The 22,355-nt window shown below is 36.7% G+C and overlaps 2 protein-coding genes across 2 annotated transcripts in view; one reads left to right on the top strand and one right to left on the bottom strand.

Annotated features, from left to right (window-relative positions):
• Positions 1-22,355, top strand: part of LOC129744705 (60S ribosomal protein L11) — a 259,877-nt gene that overhangs the window by 120,258 nt on the left and 117,264 nt on the right. The window lies entirely within an intron of this gene.
• On the bottom strand, positions 6,976-22,139 carry LOC129744706 (D site-binding protein). The gene is made up of 3 exons (XM_055737372.1): positions 21,916-22,139; positions 7,274-7,566; positions 6,976-7,169 (listed from the first exon to the last, which is right to left on the bottom strand). The coding sequence occupies exons 1-3, from the start codon at positions 21,998-22,000 to the stop codon at positions 7,041-7,043; spliced, it is 507 nt and encodes a 168-aa protein (XP_055593347.1). The 5' UTR covers positions 22,001-22,139; the 3' UTR covers positions 6,976-7,040.

Raw genomic sequence — 22,355 nt, 5'->3', positions numbered from 1 at the left:
AAGGCCTTTCCTAAAGCGATTTCCATTCTATTTCGAGTAGTTAATGTTTAGAACTTAAATATAGGTCTCATGGAGTCATGGACCTAAGGGGAAGGGCCCAATGAATTCATGTATTCATTGATGAGCTTCGTACTGTAGGAGACATAGGTCGAAATTAAAATTATAGCAATATTTTTCCGTTTATTGAATAGTAATGTTAAAGATTCTCCTCTTACCAGAATGTGTAACATAATAACTAAAAGATTAAATAGATAAAAATGAGTACTTTTATTTCAAAAACCTTATTTTCAAATAAATGGTGGAAACTTTGAATGAGGTGTTGGGAGCTATGAAAATTTAGCAAACACATAAAATTCGAAGCATACTAACCTTATAGTGCATGTGATAATCCTGAAGCCCTCAGGATCAGAGCAGTGTAAGTGTTTAAATCAACAAATTTTTAGTAGACGATTCTTTACAAGTATTTCAATCAACATCTGCTGCAAATCTAAGATTCTTTATATATTTTTAAACACCTTTTCGATTGAATTAAACTGCTCGAATTCGAAACGATGAATTGGGCGCTTATGAATGTCTGATAAGTGCCTCAATTAAAAAATGCGTTCATTAGTCATGTAACATATTGCATTGCGTATAATTAAGGGTTTGCTTTATCCATAAGTTAAATTCTTATTTTGAGTTTTAAAGTTGAATTTGAATTGTTCAAATAAACAGAGGTCGGCATCAAAACGCTATTCGCTAGTTAGTCCGCTATATTTTTGTTTTAATATTTATTTTTTAACTTTATTTCTGGAGAACTTACGGCTCAAAAAACTCCATCACTTTATAGAAAATAACATTGATCAGCATTCCTGCTTGAATAATTGCACCTAGTAGAGTTTGTTTATCCATTTTATTCAACTGAAATCCCGTAAGAAAATAAATTTGTCGACAAAAAAGTAGCGGACTAATTAGCGATTAGCGATTTTACGCCAGACACTAGAAAAAAGCATGTATCAGCATTCTTCCTTGACTGATTACTTGTGGAGACGTTTGTCTATCTGCTGGTACAAAAGTTTGGTGAAAAAATAAATGAAACCGATAATTATCTAACAAAAACGGAGCAGACAAGTTAGCGATTAGCGCTTTAATGCCGAACACTGCAAATAAAGGTTTCGAAAGAATTCAAAAACTCAAAAACCAAACTCAGTTCGAATTAAGGATTGAAAAAGCATATGTTCAGTACCTAACACACCTTAGAGTACGATACTGAAATTCTTCTTTAAACAAGGTTTACTAAAATCGGCATGAAACCAAAGCCAATCTTTACTTACTTTTCGCGCAGAATGTTTCAAAATATGTTAATCTAACAATCCATATTAATAAAAACTGTTTGGAAAGCAGTTGTCAAAAGCTAAAGCTAAGAGAAGCCTAAAAACTTAGGAAAACTGAAAATGGGCCTATGTTTTTGAAGAATGATCAATTTGGTAGTGTTCCGTCATGTACGAACGCACCTCCGCTACCAAAAGAACCCCACCGAGAATCGACTCCAATGGTTGGTATGAGCTGTCAAGGTGAGCCTTCCGGTACAGTATAGTATAAAAATAATAAGAAAAAGGTGATCGAATCCATAAGTCACTATCCGCGATGCCAGGTAAACGTTTGACGTTTTGTAGTTAGGAAAAAAGGTAAACAAAAGGGTGTACATTTTCGATGAATTTAAAACTCATTTTACTACGACTTTTTACTTCAGAGATCTCTTAAAAAGTAATCAGAATCAACTTTTAGGTCTTCTTCTAGTGTTTTGAATATTTTTTGAAAAAATATTGATAACTACTAAGCGATAAATTGAGTTTCAAAAACTGGTGTTTTTCTTGCGGTTGAAAACACACCTAAATATTTTAAAAGTTTTTGAATGAAAAAGTGATATTTTCACAAAAACTTTCATTCAAAAAAATTTCTGGAGATACATATTTGTAAGCTAAATTTACGAAAGTTCTGTTTTGGAAAGCATTCTAACAAGGAAAAAACCAGGTTGAAAAAACTGGAATTTTATCCTGTTTTCTGTTAACAAAAGTAACAAATTTGATGATTTTTTCTGGAATCAATGGAGTGTTTGAGTTGTTTTTTGTACTGGAAGAAGATTTAAAATGATTTAAATTTTTTATAGATTTATTTACGAGTGATATTTCATTTATGAAAAATGCACTTCTGGAATGTATGCTCTTATGTAAGAGCTGTTTGCACATTTTTGGAAAAATTTTGTAAAAAAATCGAATGTATTTCCGTCGGCGTGTCTTGCAAGTACCTTTTCATTACCAAATTTTGCCCAATAAATATTGAAAAATAACATAAGGAGCAACTTTCCTTTTAATTATATGCATGTTCCTAAAAGCTTTCCAAATCCTATTAACTCTTGTATGGAGCACTTTGTAGCGCTACTGTTTGGTTAATATCTCGGATTATACAATTTGTTCGAAGTTTGCGTACCTTTCATTTAGTAGTGTTATCAGTTACAAAAGTTTGCTATCACAGATTGTTCGGCTATTATCATAGTTAGAAAGGATATACGTGTTGTACAAAACAAGGCACCGATCAGTTTACACAACAAATAACGTTCAGGACGACAACAAGACCTCCACGATCATCAATAAAATTATTCAAATTAACGTAATCTACTGTCTTGTCATCGTACCAAGAACAGGTAGCCTTAGAAATCCCTGGTTCATGTGTTTTTCGATCTGAAAAAGAATTATTGCCAGTGTCGTAGATATAAATAAATTTTAATAACAACTTTTCTCCGAAGTGGAATGGCGTCCTTCATCTTCAAATTTCGTCGATAGATTAACGCGTTTAATTATAATATGCTTTTTGAATCCTTTCTCAAGAATGTATTGGTTCAATTTGCACGGTGTTGTTAGAAACTCACCACTACATCTCATTTGAACAAAATTCATCATAAAAGAGAGTTCATGTTTTTTTTAGTGCTTTCACATTACCACAGTATCTTATGTTTCTGTGTTTTATATTAGATTGATTCAACTCCATCAAAGTATGCTTTGATCAAAATAGTGAATTTCGCACAAGGGAAATAAATAAAACATATTGAGAAAGGTAGGTGAAGATAATTTTAAATTACAATTTGACTTTTTATATGTTCTAGGGTCCTTCTACTACAGCCAGTTTGGTCAAAGAGTTACCCCCGTTCTGGATTGAAAAAATCCTGTACGGGAAAACTGTATAAGACGTACCAGCGGGGTAAGATGGCCCATGCCATTATTTCTTGAAAATACGCAAAGCTATGGCTTCGAATGATGTCTTTCTTCATTGTTAATGTGGTAAACAAGCTATTATATCCTTCCTAAAGTTGAAAGTTCACTAAAACGACTTAATGTCTTAAAACAGAAAGATTCATCTAATCTGCGTGAAACTTGTTATTTTTTATTTATAAAATATAAAGTTTTATGGTCAACCAGCCGGCGAATCTGATAAAACTACAGCTAATCGATTTTCCTCTCGTATGCACTTTCGGAAGTCTATTGAAGTGTTCGTTGAGTTTAAGATTGTAAATATAAAACTTTCTCACATCTATTCTCTATCCCCTATTCTATATCACCTCTTTTCTATAAATATTTGCTTGAATTTTATTAACTTTCCAGAAATTTTAACTAAAAACAATCGTATCAAAATTGGGGCAGAATGCCCGCAAGACAACGTGTTTTACGACCAAATTTTGACTGCTGTTGTTAACTTTTTATGTGTAAAAGTGTATTTTAAAACGCGAAATATTCGATAAATTTTGCAATGACATTTGATGTTTCAATTAGATATTACATACATTCTGTTTAATCATTTTTCCATATCTTACCACCCTTTAGGTATGGTACGTTCAGCCCACTTGTTTTGACGTTCAACCCCGCGGTGTGTTTTCTAGATGCTTTAATATTCTACGAAAAAAACATGAAAACCGTGGATTTATCATTCTTTTTCTTTTTAGTAAGACGTATATCATTTATCTGAATCGTCGTAAACGTTAAATTTGGTTATTTAATGATTGAAATTTATACAGTTTTCCCCTATTCTTTCCTATCATCTAAAGGAGGGGTTAGGAAACAACAACAACAATTCGAAAAATAGATATGCTTAATATTTACTTTTCATACCAGTTGCCAAGGACCAAATACGATAATTCTTGTTTTTCGCTTGCCGCAAATGTGCTACACTCAAATGTTATTAAATTTATACTGTAATCTAGTTCTACAAAGTTGAGCACAACACTTTTGGTAACACAAAGATTCTGAATTTGTAGAATTTGGTCCAGTGATTTCTGAGATATACAACGCCAAGTTTTGATATTCGTGGCTTGGATTTCTTGCGATCCTGAATGTGTAGATATGTTTTAGGATTTAGGAAAAAATGTTAAAACTTGTAAAAACTTCTACAGAAAAAGTACTGAAACGTAAGTTTTTTAGCCCCTGTGGTTATGCATTTTTATTGCAGAATTGAATATTTTTCCTGAACTTTGCGTAGAACAAAAGTTGTTTGTAATTATAGAACTAGGCTTTAGAAATAAAAATGCTAAACGTCTTCGGGTCTGGGTTTGTTGCTCAGTTGGCAACTTGGTTGCTTGCTGAGCTGATGTCCGTAAGTTCGAGCCTCGAGCCCAAGAGTTCGAACACAGTTGTAGCGGATAAGTTTTTCAATAACTGTCCGCCAACTGCAACGTTGATATAGAGCCGCGAATGCCATAAAGGCTTAAGGTCCTTGGGTTCAGGAGTTGCTCATTTAGTTACAAAATATAATATTGAATCTGGAAATAAATAACTTGAAAATTTTAAATGATTACAGCTACTAATTTCTGTTTAGGAAAAGGGTTATATATGTGTTGCTTTTTTTTCTTTTATGACATTTTCCCAAACAAAAATCGTGAGCTTGACTCGATATTCCGCTGATCTGCTGAAAAATTGATGTCTTCATGCATGCCGATGAAATAACGAGAAATTACAAGCGCTCCTGTCGTTATACATATAGGTAGAGGACGTTAATTATCGAGCAAGGAAGTGTTGCTCGGCGCGACAGGTTCCTAACGGCACTCCGGTGGCCAAATGATCACCTTTAGTACTGTTCGACATCAACGTTTTACTGTATCCTTGCATAATGGTGGGAATTTCGGCATCTGGATGAACTTTGCTGGTGTTGGCACGATTATGTGCACGAAAACCTAACCGGGCAGGAGAAAAAAAACAGTCTTGCAAGCCAGCGAGCGAGGATAAACTATTACGATGTGAGCGTCAATTTGAATATTTGATTTATTGTGTTATTTTTTATTGCTCAGCTCACCCACCAGTGTGCACCGCATTGTTGTTACTATAAATTACTGTATTAATGTGGGGTTCAGAGATCAAATGGGCGCAACCTTCGGTGGTGAACATCATAATTGAATCGTAACGAAAATTATAGCTTTCGGTGTGTAGACACCTGGGATGTCTTGGAATGCTGAATTGCACATTGGGAGGCATTTTTATTAATATTCAAACGCTTGTTGATGACAAGATACTCATAGGAATGCTGCAAATTTAAAACACATATTTGACATATAAAAGACTTTTAGTTTTTTTTAAACCATATACAGAATTGGCAACATATAGGTACAAGATTCATATTCAAGTCCTATTTTCATACTAATAAGTTAAATTTGATTTAACCCTCTAAAAACCTATTTTTTGCTTGTTCTACGGAAAACGTTATCGTTATAGAATTTTTTTCAATTTTTCTCAAAAGTTGCATAAACACAGGGGCTTAAAAACATACTTTTCTCTTTCGTTTGTAATTGGTACACACTTCAATAATTTTTGTCCTGAAATCTGACATATATTTACCACCCCATAGATTTATTTATTTTCATAAGATTATTGTCAAATGCTAAATTAAAAAAAATGATTGCATTCATTTAAACTAAAATACAATTTCCATTCTGAATCAAAACATCAAATGTAAGAATTATTTTTTCACAGAATTTTATATTCAAATTTTCAATAGTCAGTTCATTGAAAAAAATAAATCAAACAGTCGTATTGCTAAATAAATTTTCAAGAATCAAAAGGCTTTTATGTACCTACATTTTAATCTCGGATGATTTCTAAATCAACGAAAAATCAAGACTTGAAATAAACGCAAATCAACAAGGTTGAGCCAGAACCATAATCGAAAAGCAGTTGAAAACAGGTACCTATTACATCAGGATTTTTTAATATAGCATCTGAAGTCAGATTTGAAATTTGTAATCAGATTTGAAAACAAGAAGTTACTCCGGAACCAGATTTCATAATCTTATTTTAAAATCTGAAATGATGATACTCGTGATGGCACCCAAGGGCAAATATTTAATTTTCATAAAAATGAATAGATTTTGTTTTAGAAAACGGCGCTTTTTCATGAAATTTTATAATGCCGGGCTTCGGAGCTCCGGACCGGTCTGCACACTTACTAATGTTTACTCTGAATTTTAGCTTTTGAAGATAAAGTACCAACATTCAGGCGCTTTTTCAGTACCTACGAATAAAATCGGGTGTTAATTTATCCTGATAACCATCAATTCGGATAAGTCCTTGTTGCTTCACCCTTTTTATAAAACGTAATCCAGATGGAGAAAGAAATTATGAACCGTTCGAAAAATGCTGGAAGAATTAAAAATGCAAAACTTTTAAAAAGAATTTTAAAAGCACGCCTTCAAATCAGGCTCGTGTTCCCACACTCAATCAAGGCTTAGTAATCAAAATTAGACTAAACGCGTTCAACGTTACAAACATCTGGTGTTATCTCACAATTAAACCGCCAACGTATGTTGCACAATTAAACATTTGAATCAATATTGCATGAATAATGCTTCCACTCATCAATCAGTCAATCTTTCAAACGCAATATCACTTTATTTTAAAGCAGGTAAAGTAGAGCTAAAGAAATAAATGTACAGTAATAACTAGGATTGTTGCACTGTCCCGGATTTGGTAGGTATTACTTCAAATTTGCTCAAACGACTGGGGTGCACACTCGACAAAACTTCACTGGTTCGAGTTTGCATTTTTTAGGCACAGCACTTGAGCCAAAGCGTAAATTTCATCTTGAAGCGACAGAATCTGTGATTTCAAGATGGCATTTTCTCGTTCCAGGAGGGCTGCTTTCAAAGCTATCTGTGAACGAAATGAATGGAACAGAAAAAAAGTAAAACAATAACGGTTCTCTGGGGCTACAGCAAGGGTTACATTTGAAAATACCGTGATGGTTCACGTCTTACCCTATCTTCTCTAAGCTTCCGGGCATCTCGAGATTTTTTTGCCGCTTCGTTGTTGCGTTTCCTTTTTTCGAAGTATTTCTCATCTTTCTGATCAATGGGAATGGGTTGTTTTTCACAGCGTTGCTTACGTTTGATACACTTTATCGGGCTTAAAAGTGGCGCAGCAGCGGTGTAGGTGAAATCGGTGAGCAAACTGTGGCGGTAAAGTACTGAAGACAAAGCGGTTTTGGGTGGTGTTGATGAACTAATCAGCTCCCGAATCACTGGTGCCGGTCTTTGTCGCGCGGGATATTCTGGAAAGAAATATTTAGATTAGGATTTTTAGGAATTCAATACTCAGCTAAACAAATGGCTTTTAATTTAAAAACCACAATGAATGCTTCAGTGGATTAACGATTGTTATCCTTGCTTTACAGCTTTAATGAAAAAGGCGAGTGAGGAATCAACAGGTCAAGACTCAAGAAAACCTATCTTGCATAGAATTACGGACTACTCGGCTCCTCTAAACTAGGGTTACCATACGTACTTTTTGAAGAGTACACGTCGATCGAAAAATGGGCGTGTTTGTGAAATTTTACCAAATGTACTCTTTTTTTGTTGAAAGACATTTGATCAGACAAAGGTATTAAATCTTGAGGAAGAATTACCTTAATGGGTTAAATTCCAAAAAAACGGTATTAAATTGACGTTATGCCAAGTTTAAACTTGCCCGAAACGACGGTTAAATAGAAAAATAAAATTCATGTATTGTAGAACCGAGCTATGCGCCTGAATGATATGCAAAACAAGAGCAAAAGGATAGGGTTTGTCAACGTGTTTCGTTTAATCCAAGATTTCACTTATACGAGGTGGTCCCTCCCACGATTACTTTGGGTAACCGGGTTTCTACTGTAGTGTACATCCTTTTGCATATCATCATCCGGGCGAAAATTTCAATAAATATAAGGGTATCTTGGGTCAACCTGATGGCTGGGAAAACGCGGGAGCTCAGTAAAGCAGATTGTCAGATACTTCAGCAATTCCTCGATACAGTAGTGAACTGGTGTGCTGTCAACCTACTGGCCTTAAGCGTTTCTAAGTGCTGTATCATAACATTTGGACGCAAGAAACTTCCATTTTTGTACGACTATTATATCCAGGGTGAACTTCTACATCGTGTTAATCAAATTAAGGACCTTGGCGTTGTTTTGGATAGTCATATGACATTCAAGGAACACTACTGTGCTACACTTGAAAAGGCCAATCGAATGCTGGGGTTTGTCATACGTCTGAGTAAAGAATTTACAGATCCTGTTTGTCTACGAGCTCTGTATTGCTGCCTTGTTCGTTCAATATTAGAATCTGCAAATCTGGTGTGGTGGCCATTCGAAACTACATGGGTGGCGCGTTTTGAAGCGGTTCAACGAAAATTCGTACGTTATGCTCTGCGTGATCTACCGTGGGATAATCCTCGAAATCTGCCACCTTATGCACAACGCTGCGCTTTGCTTGGCCTCCACACGCTGTCGAATCGCCATGATATTAGCCAATCACTGTTTGTGGCGAAAATTCTCAAAAACGAAATCGATTGCTCTTGGATACTTTCGCGCTGTCATATTTATGCTCCAGAAAGAACCCTGCGAAATCGTGACTGGCTATCACTGGAATCAAGAAATACGCGCTATGGTAGCAATGACCCTCTGCGTTCTGCAAAAGTAAGCTTCTTACGCAATTATGCTCTCTTTGACTTTAATGGCTCAACTGCAACCTTTAAACGCTTGATCGAATCCAGCATAAGTGACCAATTAAGAACTAATTAATAAGAAAACTTTGAATGTATGTCAAGATAGACCTAGATTAAGTAAACCATTAAGACATTTACGTCAGATGGTTTTTTTTTATAAACAATAAACAATAAACAATAAACTGAAGTTCGGCTGATCGGGGTTCTACTGTTTAACGTTTCTCCTGACTTTTGGATATATGATCTCAATGTACTCTTTTTGGTGTCGCAGGATATAGTAACCCTAATCTAACCCTGTTGTTGCTTGATACCCTGTTCGACAGTACTTTTTCTAAATTTTTGTGCATATCGATTAAGTTTGCATACTCAAAGGCGCTTACTGCGTTCAATGTTCATAAAAACTTAAAATAAATAATCATACAAAACAAAATGTTAAAGTAATTTGTTGTAAGCTGTATTCCTTTCGCAGTTTTTACATAAAATGTGAAAAAACTTCATAAAATGGACGTAGATTTTTCTGATCAAATGTCTTTCAACAAAAAAAAAGTACATTTGGTAAAATTTCACAAAAAGAAGAGTACGCCCATTTTTCGATCGGAAAAGAGTACACGTACACTTAAAAGAGTACGTATGGTAACCCTAGTTTAAAGGATTCTCCCAAGGTAGCTCACGAAGAGTATAACGCACGAACCGATGTTGAATTGCTTCAAAACGCGCTGTTAAGCTTCAAAATGCCACCTTACTAGGTTCGCAGATTCCAATACCAGGCAACAATACAGAGCTCGCAAGCAGAGTGGATCAGTGAATTCTTTACTCAAACGTATAATAAATCCCAGCATTTGGTTAGCCTTCTCGAGAACCACAGATTAATGCCGCCTAAAAGTCATGTGACTGTCCAACAAAACGCCAAGATCCTTTATCACTGCATGCAACTGCTCGCCCAGAATATCGTAATTATGGGTGAATGGATTTTTCCTACGCTCAAACGTGATAATACTTCGTAATGATCAAAACAAGTTAATTATTCTCGCACCAGTTTACAACTGTGTTCAAGAAGCGTTGTAGTTCATGAAAGTCAGCTTCACTATTTATGACTAAAAATATTTTTAAGTCGTCCGCATACAGGAGAACTTCACATCCAATAGGCAACAAAGAGGATATCGTTACAAAACAGCTTAAACAACAAAGGACCCAAATTGCTGCCTTGGGTCCCCCCAGACTTTGGAATGAAGTCAGAGGATTCAGCAGAACCAATTTTCACAGCCAATCGATGATTTTTAGGTAGCTTCTGATCCACGCACACAATCGTTCGGAAAATCCCAATTGATTAAATTTATTCACAAGAATATCGTGATTTACAGAATCAAATGCCGCGGAAATATCGGTAGGGGAGAATGAGGATACTTGATTCCTGGGGATACTTGATTCCTTAGCTATATCTCGAAACTGGAATGTCTTACAAAGATCAAATGTTCTAGAAAAATGTGCCAAAATGAGCAAAATAACAATGCTTGTAGTTGAAAAAATTTTAACAAAATAATTGTTTGAATAATTGAACTTTGTTTGAAAAATTTCACAAAATGTAACTTGAAGATCTTTTTTCATCACTTTAAAATGTTCCTTACATGGGAAAATTATGAAAAAAAATATTTGTTCCAATGTATCAATCGTTCGAGCGTAAAATGAACTTCATAATGCCATATTTTCAAAGTAATGGAAAACTCTCAACTTTTTTCAGAAAAAGTTTTCTAAAATGTTGATTATGGGTATAATTGATCCCCTACACTCAGAAAAATACTATTATATATACCATAAGATTCTCTTATGAAGTGGCGCCATAAGAAAAATCTATGAAATTCATAAGATTGTCTTATGAAGCGAATGAATTCTTCAGATGAACACCTGCTTCAATGAGAGGTTGTTGCTTTTCATAAGAGGGTCTTATGGAAACAGAAAATTTTAAGTTTGATGAGAAAATATTAAAATAATTGATGTTGAAAACGTTCAGTTTATTTTCTGTGTAATTTGTTATTTGTTGACAATTACATCATGATCACCATAAGCAGCACATCACGGCACGGTTCCAACAGTCATTCTGCCGCACCCGGTCCGTTGAACTTATCCTTTTCGCCGGTCAACATGCTGAAAAGTAAACATAAAAATATGGGTTTACGTTAACAAATAATTGGAACGTTCACAAAAAATAAACTTACCATGTAGAATAACAAAATCACTTTCAACTTTGAGAAAAACTAATGGCTCCACAACTGGTTAGTGCTTGGTACGACGACGAGGCTGATGGAATGAATGTGTTCATTATATTTCACAATGCTGCTACTTCTTTTTTTCATAAGAACTTCGTATGAATATTGAAAGAATTTCATAAGACTCTTATGAAATATTAGTTTGGACACAAAAAAGCGGTTCATAAGATGTATCTTATGAAATTTATAATAAGATTTCCTCTGAGTGTAGAGTTGGGTACAATTGATCCCCCTTCCAAACGGCATATTCTTCTTCTGAATTGATCGTTATGATTACTGATTACGAAATTACTAATATTTATCCAAAAAACTAATATTTATCAAACAATTGTCTGAAGAAAAGACCAAAAATAATTAATTTTCTCTTAATTATAAAAAATAGCGCCTTCAAGTATGCAATGTTATTAGCGTTGAGACAAAGTTATAAAACTTTCTTCTTATGTCTGCTATAAATTGTGAAATGAGAACAAACATGACCAAAATAGTAAATTAACATTCTATCTTGGGGTTTTGTTTGATTTTTATACAAGGATTAGGGCTTCCTGAATAAAAGATCAAGTCTCCTTTAATAGGGGATCAAGTCTCCCCTAACTTCAGAAAAATCGCAATTTTTTTACTCCCACGAAAATGCTTCTAGTTCATCAACGGGTTTAAGTATCGTTCTAATTTTTGGAGCATAGAAACTTGTAGTAACAAGCTGTCAGAAAATGTCAAAGACGGCGAGTTGCTAAATTTTTCCAAAAAGATATGGTGAAAATGAGAAAAGGGGATCAAGTATCCCCACTCTCCCCTATATATCGCGTCGATTTGTTTGCCGGCATCCATATTTGATATGCAAAAGTATGTGTAAACCATCAGGTTTGAAGTTACAGAGCGTCTAGGAAAAAATCCATGGTGGTTCTCAGAGATGCAGTTCCGGCAAGCCGAAAACGTGACATCGTTGACAATCCTTTCAAATACTTTCGCGAAATACCGGCGATTTTTTCCAGTTGGTAAGAACTGGAGTAAGTGAGTAAAAATGCTTGTCAGAGGTTTCACCGATAAAGAGCGACACTTTTTCAGTACGCAGCACCTCTAACACCATTTCCTCGCTTACACCAAAAACATCCAGATCCAGCACATCGATGGGTAATCTTGTTACTGCGGCGTTCAATTGAACAGCGGTTGGCGATTCGACTGAAAAAGCACTGGCAAAGTGCGTCGCAAAAAGGTCACATTTTCGCCAGTTGACATGGCAATTCGATCATTTAATTGGAGTACAGCTGGAAGCCCAGACTCTTTCCGTTTGAAGTTAACAAATTTCCATAACTTTTTTGGATTGCGACGAAGTTGACTTTGAGTACGATGCACATAACGGCGATAGCAAAGTCAAATGTATATCCGGTAACGTTTAGTAGCCGCGTTCAATTTGATTTTCACGAATGGGCAACTGGAGTTACTTAACTTCGTTAGCAATTTCGATCGTGTCTGTTTCAACCGCTTCAAGTGAACATTAGTCTAAGGAGGTCGAAGAGGAGGCCGCACCAGGGGTACGGATTTATCAAAAGCGTCATACAGGATTGCTTTAAATATACAAACAGCCCCATAAACGTCAGGGGTACATGATCTTGAGCGGAACTAGTCGAAATCTGATCTTGAGTGGAACCATCTTGGATCTTGAGTGGACCTACTAGCTTACAAAATAAACCGCTAGGTGCGCTGCCTTATGCCTTATGTCTCACACATGTTTTTTACCCCTGAATGTATGCAGCACCTTTTGTATATCAACTTTAGGGATAGAAAATATGGAAAATTAATTTCGAATAGAATCGAAAATTTCTTTCATAGGTGTCACAGCGTACCAAACCAGGTACACAGAAATTGATTTTTTCATTCAGGGGGCCGACGGGAAGGAGGAGTAAGGCTTTCTTCCTGTTTTTTGGCATAATTCGAGAACTAATGAAGCCAATAAAGTAAAGTCATAGTTTCAGAATAAGAATCAATCTTCATTGCCATTACTATTCGAACTTCAAGAAGCAGCATTAATTTCAAAAGGTTGTTCTTGATGTAGCCTGGTGGCCTGGTACTGATGAACTACCCGATTCCCTAGTGTTTGATGTTACACTTGAGCTCGAACACATGGAACTCGGTTAAGGAAATAATTGTTTTATCAATTGAGCTAAATACTGGAATTAATTATAAACTATATTCTATGAATGAGTTGTTTAGAGCAAGGTTGCCGAAATCCCAGAATTTTTGAATTTTGAATGGATTTCCAAAGTTATATTTTTTTTAGGTCAATATAAAATTTGGGTTTTTTAATTAGAATTCGAAAAGTTTGATAAAATTTTCAATATAAACAGATTTTTCCCAACTAAAATGTAAAAAAGATCCAAATTATCGTGAATTTTCAATGAAAATGAAGGAATTAGCATCACAGAATATTCGGATAAAATCACAAAAAATCAGATTTTTTTTTTCTCAAAACACCTTGATTAAGACAAATGTATAGTTTTTTTTTGCAAAATCTGTAATTTAAGGCATCTACTTTTGTATTGCTGACTTTGTCGTTACCTTCAAAAGTTGTTCGGGGCAATATGACCCTAAACGAGCACATTCAAATAATCATTCAAATATACTTACGAATTGAATTTTTGAGATAAAAAAATCTAAAATTTTAGTTTATAGAATCGATTCTTTCGAAATAAACAACAGTGAATCTAAGTGAAAATTATATATATGTTATGAAGTAAGAAATAAATTTGAACGGGAATTTTGAGAATAAATTTAGATGGCTAAATTATTGTAATTTACGTAAAAACATTAATTTTTTAACTTTAAAATCTTTTAAGGTGGAATTTAATCAGTTACACAAAGATTAGGAATGAGAGCTATTAAAGATGTTTACAGTACAAAATGGTTCCGCTCAAGATCATATTTTAGTTCCGCTCAAGATCAGCGTGGTTCCGCTCAAGATCAGAATTCTTTCTTCAGTAAAACAGCTCTAGAATTCTCAGGATTCACTCTAAAATATTCAACAAATCATCATTAGAAAGCAGAAACCAAGATCTATCCGCTGAACTAAAAAAAAAATCGTTCGGATATAACCCCTATCCACACCGATTGATCAAATGTTCCGAGTTGCATCGAATTGGGCCATTTAGTTCCGCTCAAGATCATTTACCCTACAACTTTGGATTTCAGACCAGTCATCTTCAGATAGAACACGGTTCATAGTAACAAAATCCGCCCGAATAAAATCAGGGGCTGATACATCGAATTCTTCAACAAAAGTCAGAGGATTCGGGAAGAAAATTTCAAATACCAAAGGAGGGTGATGCACGTTCATAGGTGTGGAAGATAGGTCCTCGAAATGAATTGTATAAAATAATAACAATAAAAATGAAATCAAAATATGGTTTAAAAAAAAAACGAAAACAGTTTTAAAATTTAACAGCGTTTCACGCAAGTGGCTCTTATATGTTGGGTTTACCTGAATGCTTGACTGCGTAAATGAGGTAACAACGATCAGCAATTAGTTCATTTTAAAAGTGTGATGATGCTTTTAAACATTGTTGAAATGATTACTGAAATATGAGCGTGTGAATGATGGACGTGTGAAATGGATGAACTTGAGTCTACGCTCTAAGGGTCCAGCGCCGATTGACCGGCGCATAGGGCTGAGATAAAAGATCTCCACTGCTGGCGATCCGGAGCCAGCGTCTTCACTTGCTGCCAGCCAAGGTTCTCGTCAACTGTGCGGATTTCAGCGGCTAGACTTCGCCGCCACGAGCTTTTGGGCCTGCCTCTTCTTCGATGCCCATCTGGATTCCAGTCAAGCGCCTCTCTGCAAATCTCGTTTTCATCTCTTCGCAGCGTGTGCCCAATCCATCTCCACTTACGTTCCCGAATCTCGATTTCTAGCGCCTTTTGATGACACCGGCGATGAAGTTCAACGTTTGAGATCCAGTTGCCAGGCCACCAAGCGCGGATGATGTTCCGCAGGCAGCGATTCACAAAAACTTGCAGTTTTCGCGTCGTCACCGCATATGTGCACCAAGTTTCACACCCGTACAGCAATACGGATTTGACGTTTGAGTTGAAGATTCGGATCTTAGTTCGTAGAGAGATCTGGCGTGACCGCCAGATGTTTCGGAGACTCGCAAACGCAAATCGGGCTTTTCTGATCCGGGTTTCGATGTCCTTCTTGGTACCACCATCAGGCGTAATCTGGCTACCAAGATACTGGAAGCACTCCACTGTCTCAACCTGTTGTCCAGCTACCACGAAATTGGAACGATTTTCTGTATTGATTTCCATCGACTTGGTCTTTCCGACATTGATTTTGAGACCTGCTGCCTTGGAGCTTTCGGTGAGGTCGTCGAGTTTGCTCTGCATGTCTTGTTGTGTTTGGGCGAGCAAAACAATATCGTCTGCCAGGTCAAGGTCGTTCAGTTGCTCCATGGTTGAAGGATTCCACGGCAATCCTCGGTTTGGTCTACAGTCAATCGATCCAGTCAAGATCTCATCCATTACGATGAGAAAAAGCAGCGGTGACAAAATACATCCTTGTCTCACTCCAGCAGTTACCGGGATTGGTTCGGACAAGACACCGTCGTGCAAGACCTTACACGAAAATGCCTCGTACTGTGCTTCGATGAGATGGACTAGTTTCTCTGGGACCCCTCGTCGTCTAAGAGCAGCCCAGATGTTTTCGTGGTTCAGTCGGTCAAATGCTTTTTCGAAATCAACGAACACCAGCAGAAGAGAGTCCTGGAATTCGTTGATTTGTTCCAGTATTATTCGTAGCGTTGTGATGTGGTCCACACATGATCGTCCGGATCGGAATCCAGCTTGTTGCCGTCGGAGTGTAGCGTCGATTTTCTCCTGGATCCTGTTCAGGATCACTTTGCAGAGTACTTTAAGGGTTGTACAGATCAAAGTTATGCCACGCCAGTTACCGCACTCTGTTAGGTCTCCTTTCTTTGGGACCTTTACGAGGATACCCTGCATCCAGTCGGCCGGGAATGTTGCAGTATCCCAAATGTCAGCGAAAAGACGGTGCAACATTTGTGCTGACAAGGCAGGGTCGGCTTTGAGCATTTCAGCAGGAATGCAATCGATTCCAGGCGCTTTGTTGGATTTCATGTCCTTGATTGCCGCTTCTATTTCAGCCAGCGTGGGCGCTTCCGAGTTGACGCCATTAATGCGACTTACTGTGGGCGCCTCGAGCTGCGGGTTCTGTTGGCCATTGCTATTTGTAACTCGGAAAAGTTGATCAAAATGCTCAGTCCAACGCTTGAGCTGATCTGTTCGATCTGTCAGCAGCTGACCTGCTCGGTTTTTCAGCGGCATTCTTGCATTAGTCCTTGCACCACTAAGGCGGCGAGAAATATCATATAATAATCGGATATCTCCAATGGCGGCGGCTCTTTCTCCCTCTTCGGCTAGGGAGTTTGTCCAGGCTCTCTTGTCTCGTCTACAAGCTCGTTTAACTGCCTTTTCCAGCTCCGCATATCGTAAGCGGGCGGCTGCTTTGGCTGACCCGGTACATGCCTGCTCAATTCCGACTTTCGCCTTTCTCCGATCATCGATCATCCTCCAGGTTTCATCCGACATCCATTCACTTCGTCTTCCACAAACTTTACCGAGAGTACCATGGCTCGTCGTGACAAAGGCATTCTTGATTCCACACCACTGTTCTTCGACTGTTCCGTCTGTCGGCAGTTCCGAGGCTCGGGATTCTAGCTGTTCAACGTATGCCCTTTTCACCTCTGGATTCTCCAACCGGCGGACGTCGTATCGACACCCGACTTTCTCCTCGCGCCGTTGGACACGCGCAACCCTCAGTCGTATCTCGCCAAGGACGAGGTGATGGTCGGATGCAATGTCTGCGCTTCGTTTGTTGCGGACATCAAGAAGGCTCCTTCTCCATTTTCGACTGATGCAGATGTGGTCAATTTGATTTTCTGTTCGGCCATCTCGGGATACCCAAGTGACCTTATGTGCTGGTCGATGGGGGAAGAGCGATCCACCGATCACCATGTTGTTGTTGCCACAAAATTCTACAAACAGCTCTCCGTTTTCGCTCATCTGTCCTAGACCATGGCGCCCCATGATGCGCTCAAAGTCCTGATTATCGGAGCCAATCTTTGCGTTGAAGTCGCCTAAGTGGATTTGAATGTCACCCTTCGGAATTCTCTCAACCACGCTGTTCAATTGACTGTAAAACTGCTCTTTCTCCTGCAAATCGGCAACGTCAGTTGGCGCATAACACTGGACCATTGTAAGGTTTCTAACCCGTGTTCTGAATCTGGCTACGATTATTCTTTCGTTTATCGGTTCCCATCTTATGAGAGCCGCATGGGCCTGCGGGCTTAACAGGAAACCAACTCCTCGTTCCCGAGTAGCATGTTCTCCTCGTATGCCAGAGTAAAGCAGTACTTGCCCGGACTGTGTCTTGTGTTCTCCAGTGTTAGGCCAACGGACTTCGCTCAGTCCCAATATCTCTAGCTTGAGGCGGCTAGCTTCTCTAGCAAGTTGAGCCAGCTTTCCTGGCTGGGCAAGGGTCAAAACATTCCAAGTTCCAATTCTAGTCCGTGTTTTCATGCTAAAAGTTGTTGCCAAAGTTCCAATTCGGTTATTTCTTATCTCAGTTTCTGTAACAATACAAGATATCAGGAGCAGTAGGTTGTTAGCCTAAAGTCCCTATCCCGCGATGGGGCTGCCATCTTGGACTTAGCTGGCGGGAGCCGCATTTCATAAATTCAGCCGCTTGCTGCAAGACAGACGCTGTTTGAGCCGCCCCTGACCTGGAGAACAGACGCTCGGTTGTTGTTGCACGCCGCCCCTGACCTGGGGAACAGACGCGTACGGCCACCTTCTCAGTCTGCATGCGACCAAAGCATCCACCGGGGTTGGGTACCCGATCTCCGCTTAGGTTACTCGCACCCCAGCCGGCACCGCGGGGAGGTAGAGATAGGAGTTGTGAATAAGAGGTGATATGACCACTATGGGGTCTCGTGTTGCACATTATCCACCGTTTACCAGCCATGAACTTGAGTGCCACGTTGGAAAATGATGATGAGTGAGATATATGTGCGAGAGGGTTGATTGATGATTTGTGGATCAATTTTGAATGGTCATTCTCTTATCCAAATTAGAGGAAGGAAGGTTGTGCTTTTTTTAACTCGATTTTGTGTGATAAAATGATGCATGTTAATTGTAAAAAAAAAAAAAAAAAAAAAAAAAAAAAAAAAAAAAAAAAAAAAAAAAAAAAAAAAAAAAGAGGCCCAAACTGTAAAAAAATATTGTGCTTCAAAAGAACAGTTACCACAATAGGCACAAGGAAATCGCTGGCTTTGAATATGTGGCTGATCGAAATAGAATCATCTGAGGTATCCAAATCCAGCGTTCGATTTTGAGAATTTCGTATCCTGTTCCGTTGACTAACTCCATTCAATGTCGTTCCATCCAAGAGTGTAGCACTTGAAGTATTTATCATTGAAGAAGATTCCAACACCATGTTGTTGCACTGACCCGGAATTCAGAACAATTGTGATTGGTTAAAGTCATTAAGAAGAATTACATTACATGCTGGGTTCTGCTAGCATCTGATAATGCATCAACAGTTAAAACCTTTATTTTCAAAATAGTTGTCAAAACAGTTTTTTCATAACACAAGGCAATTAAAATTACATTTTTCGAGATACAAAAAAAATTATGAGCTAATATTGACTGATTTCGGAATGCTAAATTTAAATATGCATTTAATTTTATAATCTCAGCTCTTGTTTATGAGATTCAAGATGTTATAAATATTTGGAAAAAAACTTTCAAAATCAATGGTCAACTTACTCTATGACTGCGATTGATTTTGACTTCTGAGAAAAAATCACATTAGTTTTATTATTTTTTTCCCTGTTCCACATAATCCAGGAATTTGATGAAATTTCAAAGAAATTTCAAATTGAAATGATATTTGTAGTCTTCAACGAAGATGTTAAATAAATTAAAAATTTTAATATCAAATATTTTCAATTCAAACGCCTTTATGTAACGTCAGAAATAGGTTTTTTAAAAATTATTTTCTTAAATAAATGGAGGATTAGGTTTTATTTTTTAGGTTTAATGTTGATAATCTAATAAGAAAGTTACCAATGACTGATTTAATTTTAATTACGTTTGTGTAAATTATGTGGAAACAATATTGACGCTATGATTGTTGTGAATCCGAAAAATCACCCCAAGATCTTTCAAACGTTGCCCAGAAAATAGTCAAATGATTACGGGATAGCACTATTGTTTAAATTCTTCTTGTGAGTGAGTATTTTCCATTCTAGGGCTAAATTTTAAAGTCTATAGCCAAAACACTCAATTCTTGATATTAAAATAAAGTTAGCTTTATTACTAACTATCCCTTCTTGACTCTGAAAAATCTAGACGAACACAGAAGCTATAACACTCATAATCAAATTATTGTTGCAAGAATCTCTAGAGATTCAACGTTCTAACTTTTTCAATCCGTAGTAATTTATATTCAATTTTTGTTTTAGAATACCGTCATATATAAAAAAAATGTAGATTTAAGACGGAAAAATGTAAAAATTGATTTCTAAAATTTGAATGCATCTGCTTAATTGAAATTATCTAGTGAGTTTAATTTCCTTTTATTAAGAAAAGAATGAGATTTAGAGGTGCTTTCTGTCAGAATCATGTAAGTATATCATGAAATTTATAATTGAAATTTATTTTAACCCTCCAAAGCTGTTCGGGTCAATATGACCCGAAGCGCACATTTCAAACATCTTTATCATTATTCCAATATGCTGAAGAACTGGGAATTTTGACAGACCAAGTATGTTCTGTGAAAGTAATGATCAAATTAACGACAAAAAATTAAAATTTTAGTTTTGAAAATCTGTTCATTGCGAAATGAAATACAGTTAAGCAAAGCCAAAGTTGGATGTCGTTTTTTTTTAAAGTAAGATTTTTTCTACCGGATGATCTGAGATAGCGGTAAAAACATTCATTGGACCCCAACATATCTACACAGTAAATTTTTGCCTCGATTTCCAGCAAAAAAAAAAATGCTGGAAATGTTCAGCAATCCATTTTTTTGCTGGAAACCAGCAATCGGATTTCAAATTGCTGGACATTCCAACAACTGATCTATATAGTTTGCTGGAAAATCAGAAATCGAGTTGTCAAATTGGAGTCTGTTTGTTTTCGTACGCTGAAAAAGGTGAGAATTTATTTCACGAACTTAGAATAGATTAGGGGAGAATGAGGATACTTGATCCCTGGAGAACTTGATTCCTTAGCTATATCTCGAAACTGGAATGTCTTACAAAGATCAAATGTTCTAGAAAAATGTGCCATAATGAGCAAAATAACAATGCTTGTAGTTTAAAAAATGTAAACAAAATAATTGTTTGAGTAATTGAACTTTGTTTGAAGAATTTCACAAAATGTAACTAGAAGATCTTTTTTCATCACTTTAAAATGTTCCTTACATGGTAGAATTATGAAAAAAAATATTTGTTCCAATGTAGCAATCGTTCGAGCGTAAAATGAACTTCATAATGACATATTTTCAAAGCAATGGAAAACTCTCAACTTTTTTCAGAAAAAGTTTTCTAAAATGTTGATTATGGGTACAATTGATCCCCCTTCCAAACGGCATATTCTTCTTCTGAATTGATCGTTATGATAGCTGATTACGAAATTACTAATATTTATCCAAAAACTAAGGTTTATCAAACAATTGTCTGAAGAAAAGAGCAAATATAATTAATTTTCTCTTAATTATAAAAAATAGCGCCTTTAAGTATACAATGTTATTAACGTTGAGACAAAGCTATAGAATTTTCTTCTTATGTCTGCTATAAATTGTGAAATGAGAACAAACATGACCAAAATAGTCAATTAACATTCTATCTTGGGGTTTTGTTAGATTTTTATACAAGGATTAGGGCTTACTGAATAAAAGATCAAGTCTCCTTCAATAGGGGATCATGTTCAAGTATCGTTCTAATTTTTGGAGCATAGAAACTTGAAGTTACAAGCTGTCAGAAAATGTCAAAGACGGCGAGTTGCTAAATTTTTCCAAAAAGACATGGTGAAAATAAGAAAAGGGGATCAAGTATCCCCACTCTCCCCTACTGTTTCTCAGGCCACACAAACTCCAGAAAGCTCAAATTTTGTGATATAATAGTGTGATAGTTGATCTATCTAACGCAACAAATTTGATTTAAAAATATCATCAGAGTAAAAAGTTATGGAAGTTCAAAGTCGAAGTGACAGTGCGCTTGCTTCCAATTTCTATACAATTATGAACGGTACTGTAGATATTTCATGGAAGATACTAATCAAAACTTTATTTCAGGTGGTCAACACTTAGGCACAAAACTTCAGCCGGTGCTGGTATATTAAAAAAAATGTACCTATAGTTTTGGAAATAAATACCTACATAATTGAAAAAAATGGATAAATTCTCATTTATTGGTCATCATAGGCACAGCATGAAACATTTTCAGAATTTAACGACTTTCGAAAAATGTGTAAAATTAAAAACCAAGATTTAAAGTATTATTTTTTAAGCTCCAAGAGCAGAATTTAAGTATTGTTAAGAGAGTTTTATATCGTTTAATATTATTGAAACTGGATAAATGTACCTATTGGTGGAGAAAAACAGCCATAATTTTTAAGTAAATGAATCGTTCCCACGTTCACATCCGGGGTTCGTATCCGATTATCCATAGTAGTCACTCGTTGAAATCCTTTCGATACACTAATCGCTCACTTGTTCCAAGCGCTAACAGTATTCTGTTCGTGCTTCTGGAACCAGTAGATAGGTACCAACGTTCTTTCACTAGTCGACTAAACTAACCGTGACTCTTCGCCGTAGAACACGCGACATAACTAAACCGCTGGGTTTCAGGAAAATCTGTTTCCCCCGCGTGTTAGAAGTATGTAAAATCATTGCCTACCTGTCGGGCTGTTATATAGCGTTGTCAGCGCTCAGGGAGAGCGAAAAACTAGGAGGTACAGCAGCAAGTTAACAGTTACGTTGATTTTCCACATACCCGCGATGAGAGCCGGTGCAGTCGTTTGG

The sequence above is a fragment of the Uranotaenia lowii genome, chromosome 2, assembly GCF_029784155.1.
Source record: "Uranotaenia lowii strain MFRU-FL chromosome 2, ASM2978415v1, whole genome shotgun sequence".
In the NCBI taxonomy this organism is placed as follows: Eukaryota; Metazoa; Arthropoda; class Insecta; order Diptera; family Culicidae; genus Uranotaenia; species Uranotaenia lowii.
The sequence above is the reverse complement of the archived record's forward strand: the minus strand, read 5'-3'. Positions and strand labels throughout refer to the sequence as shown.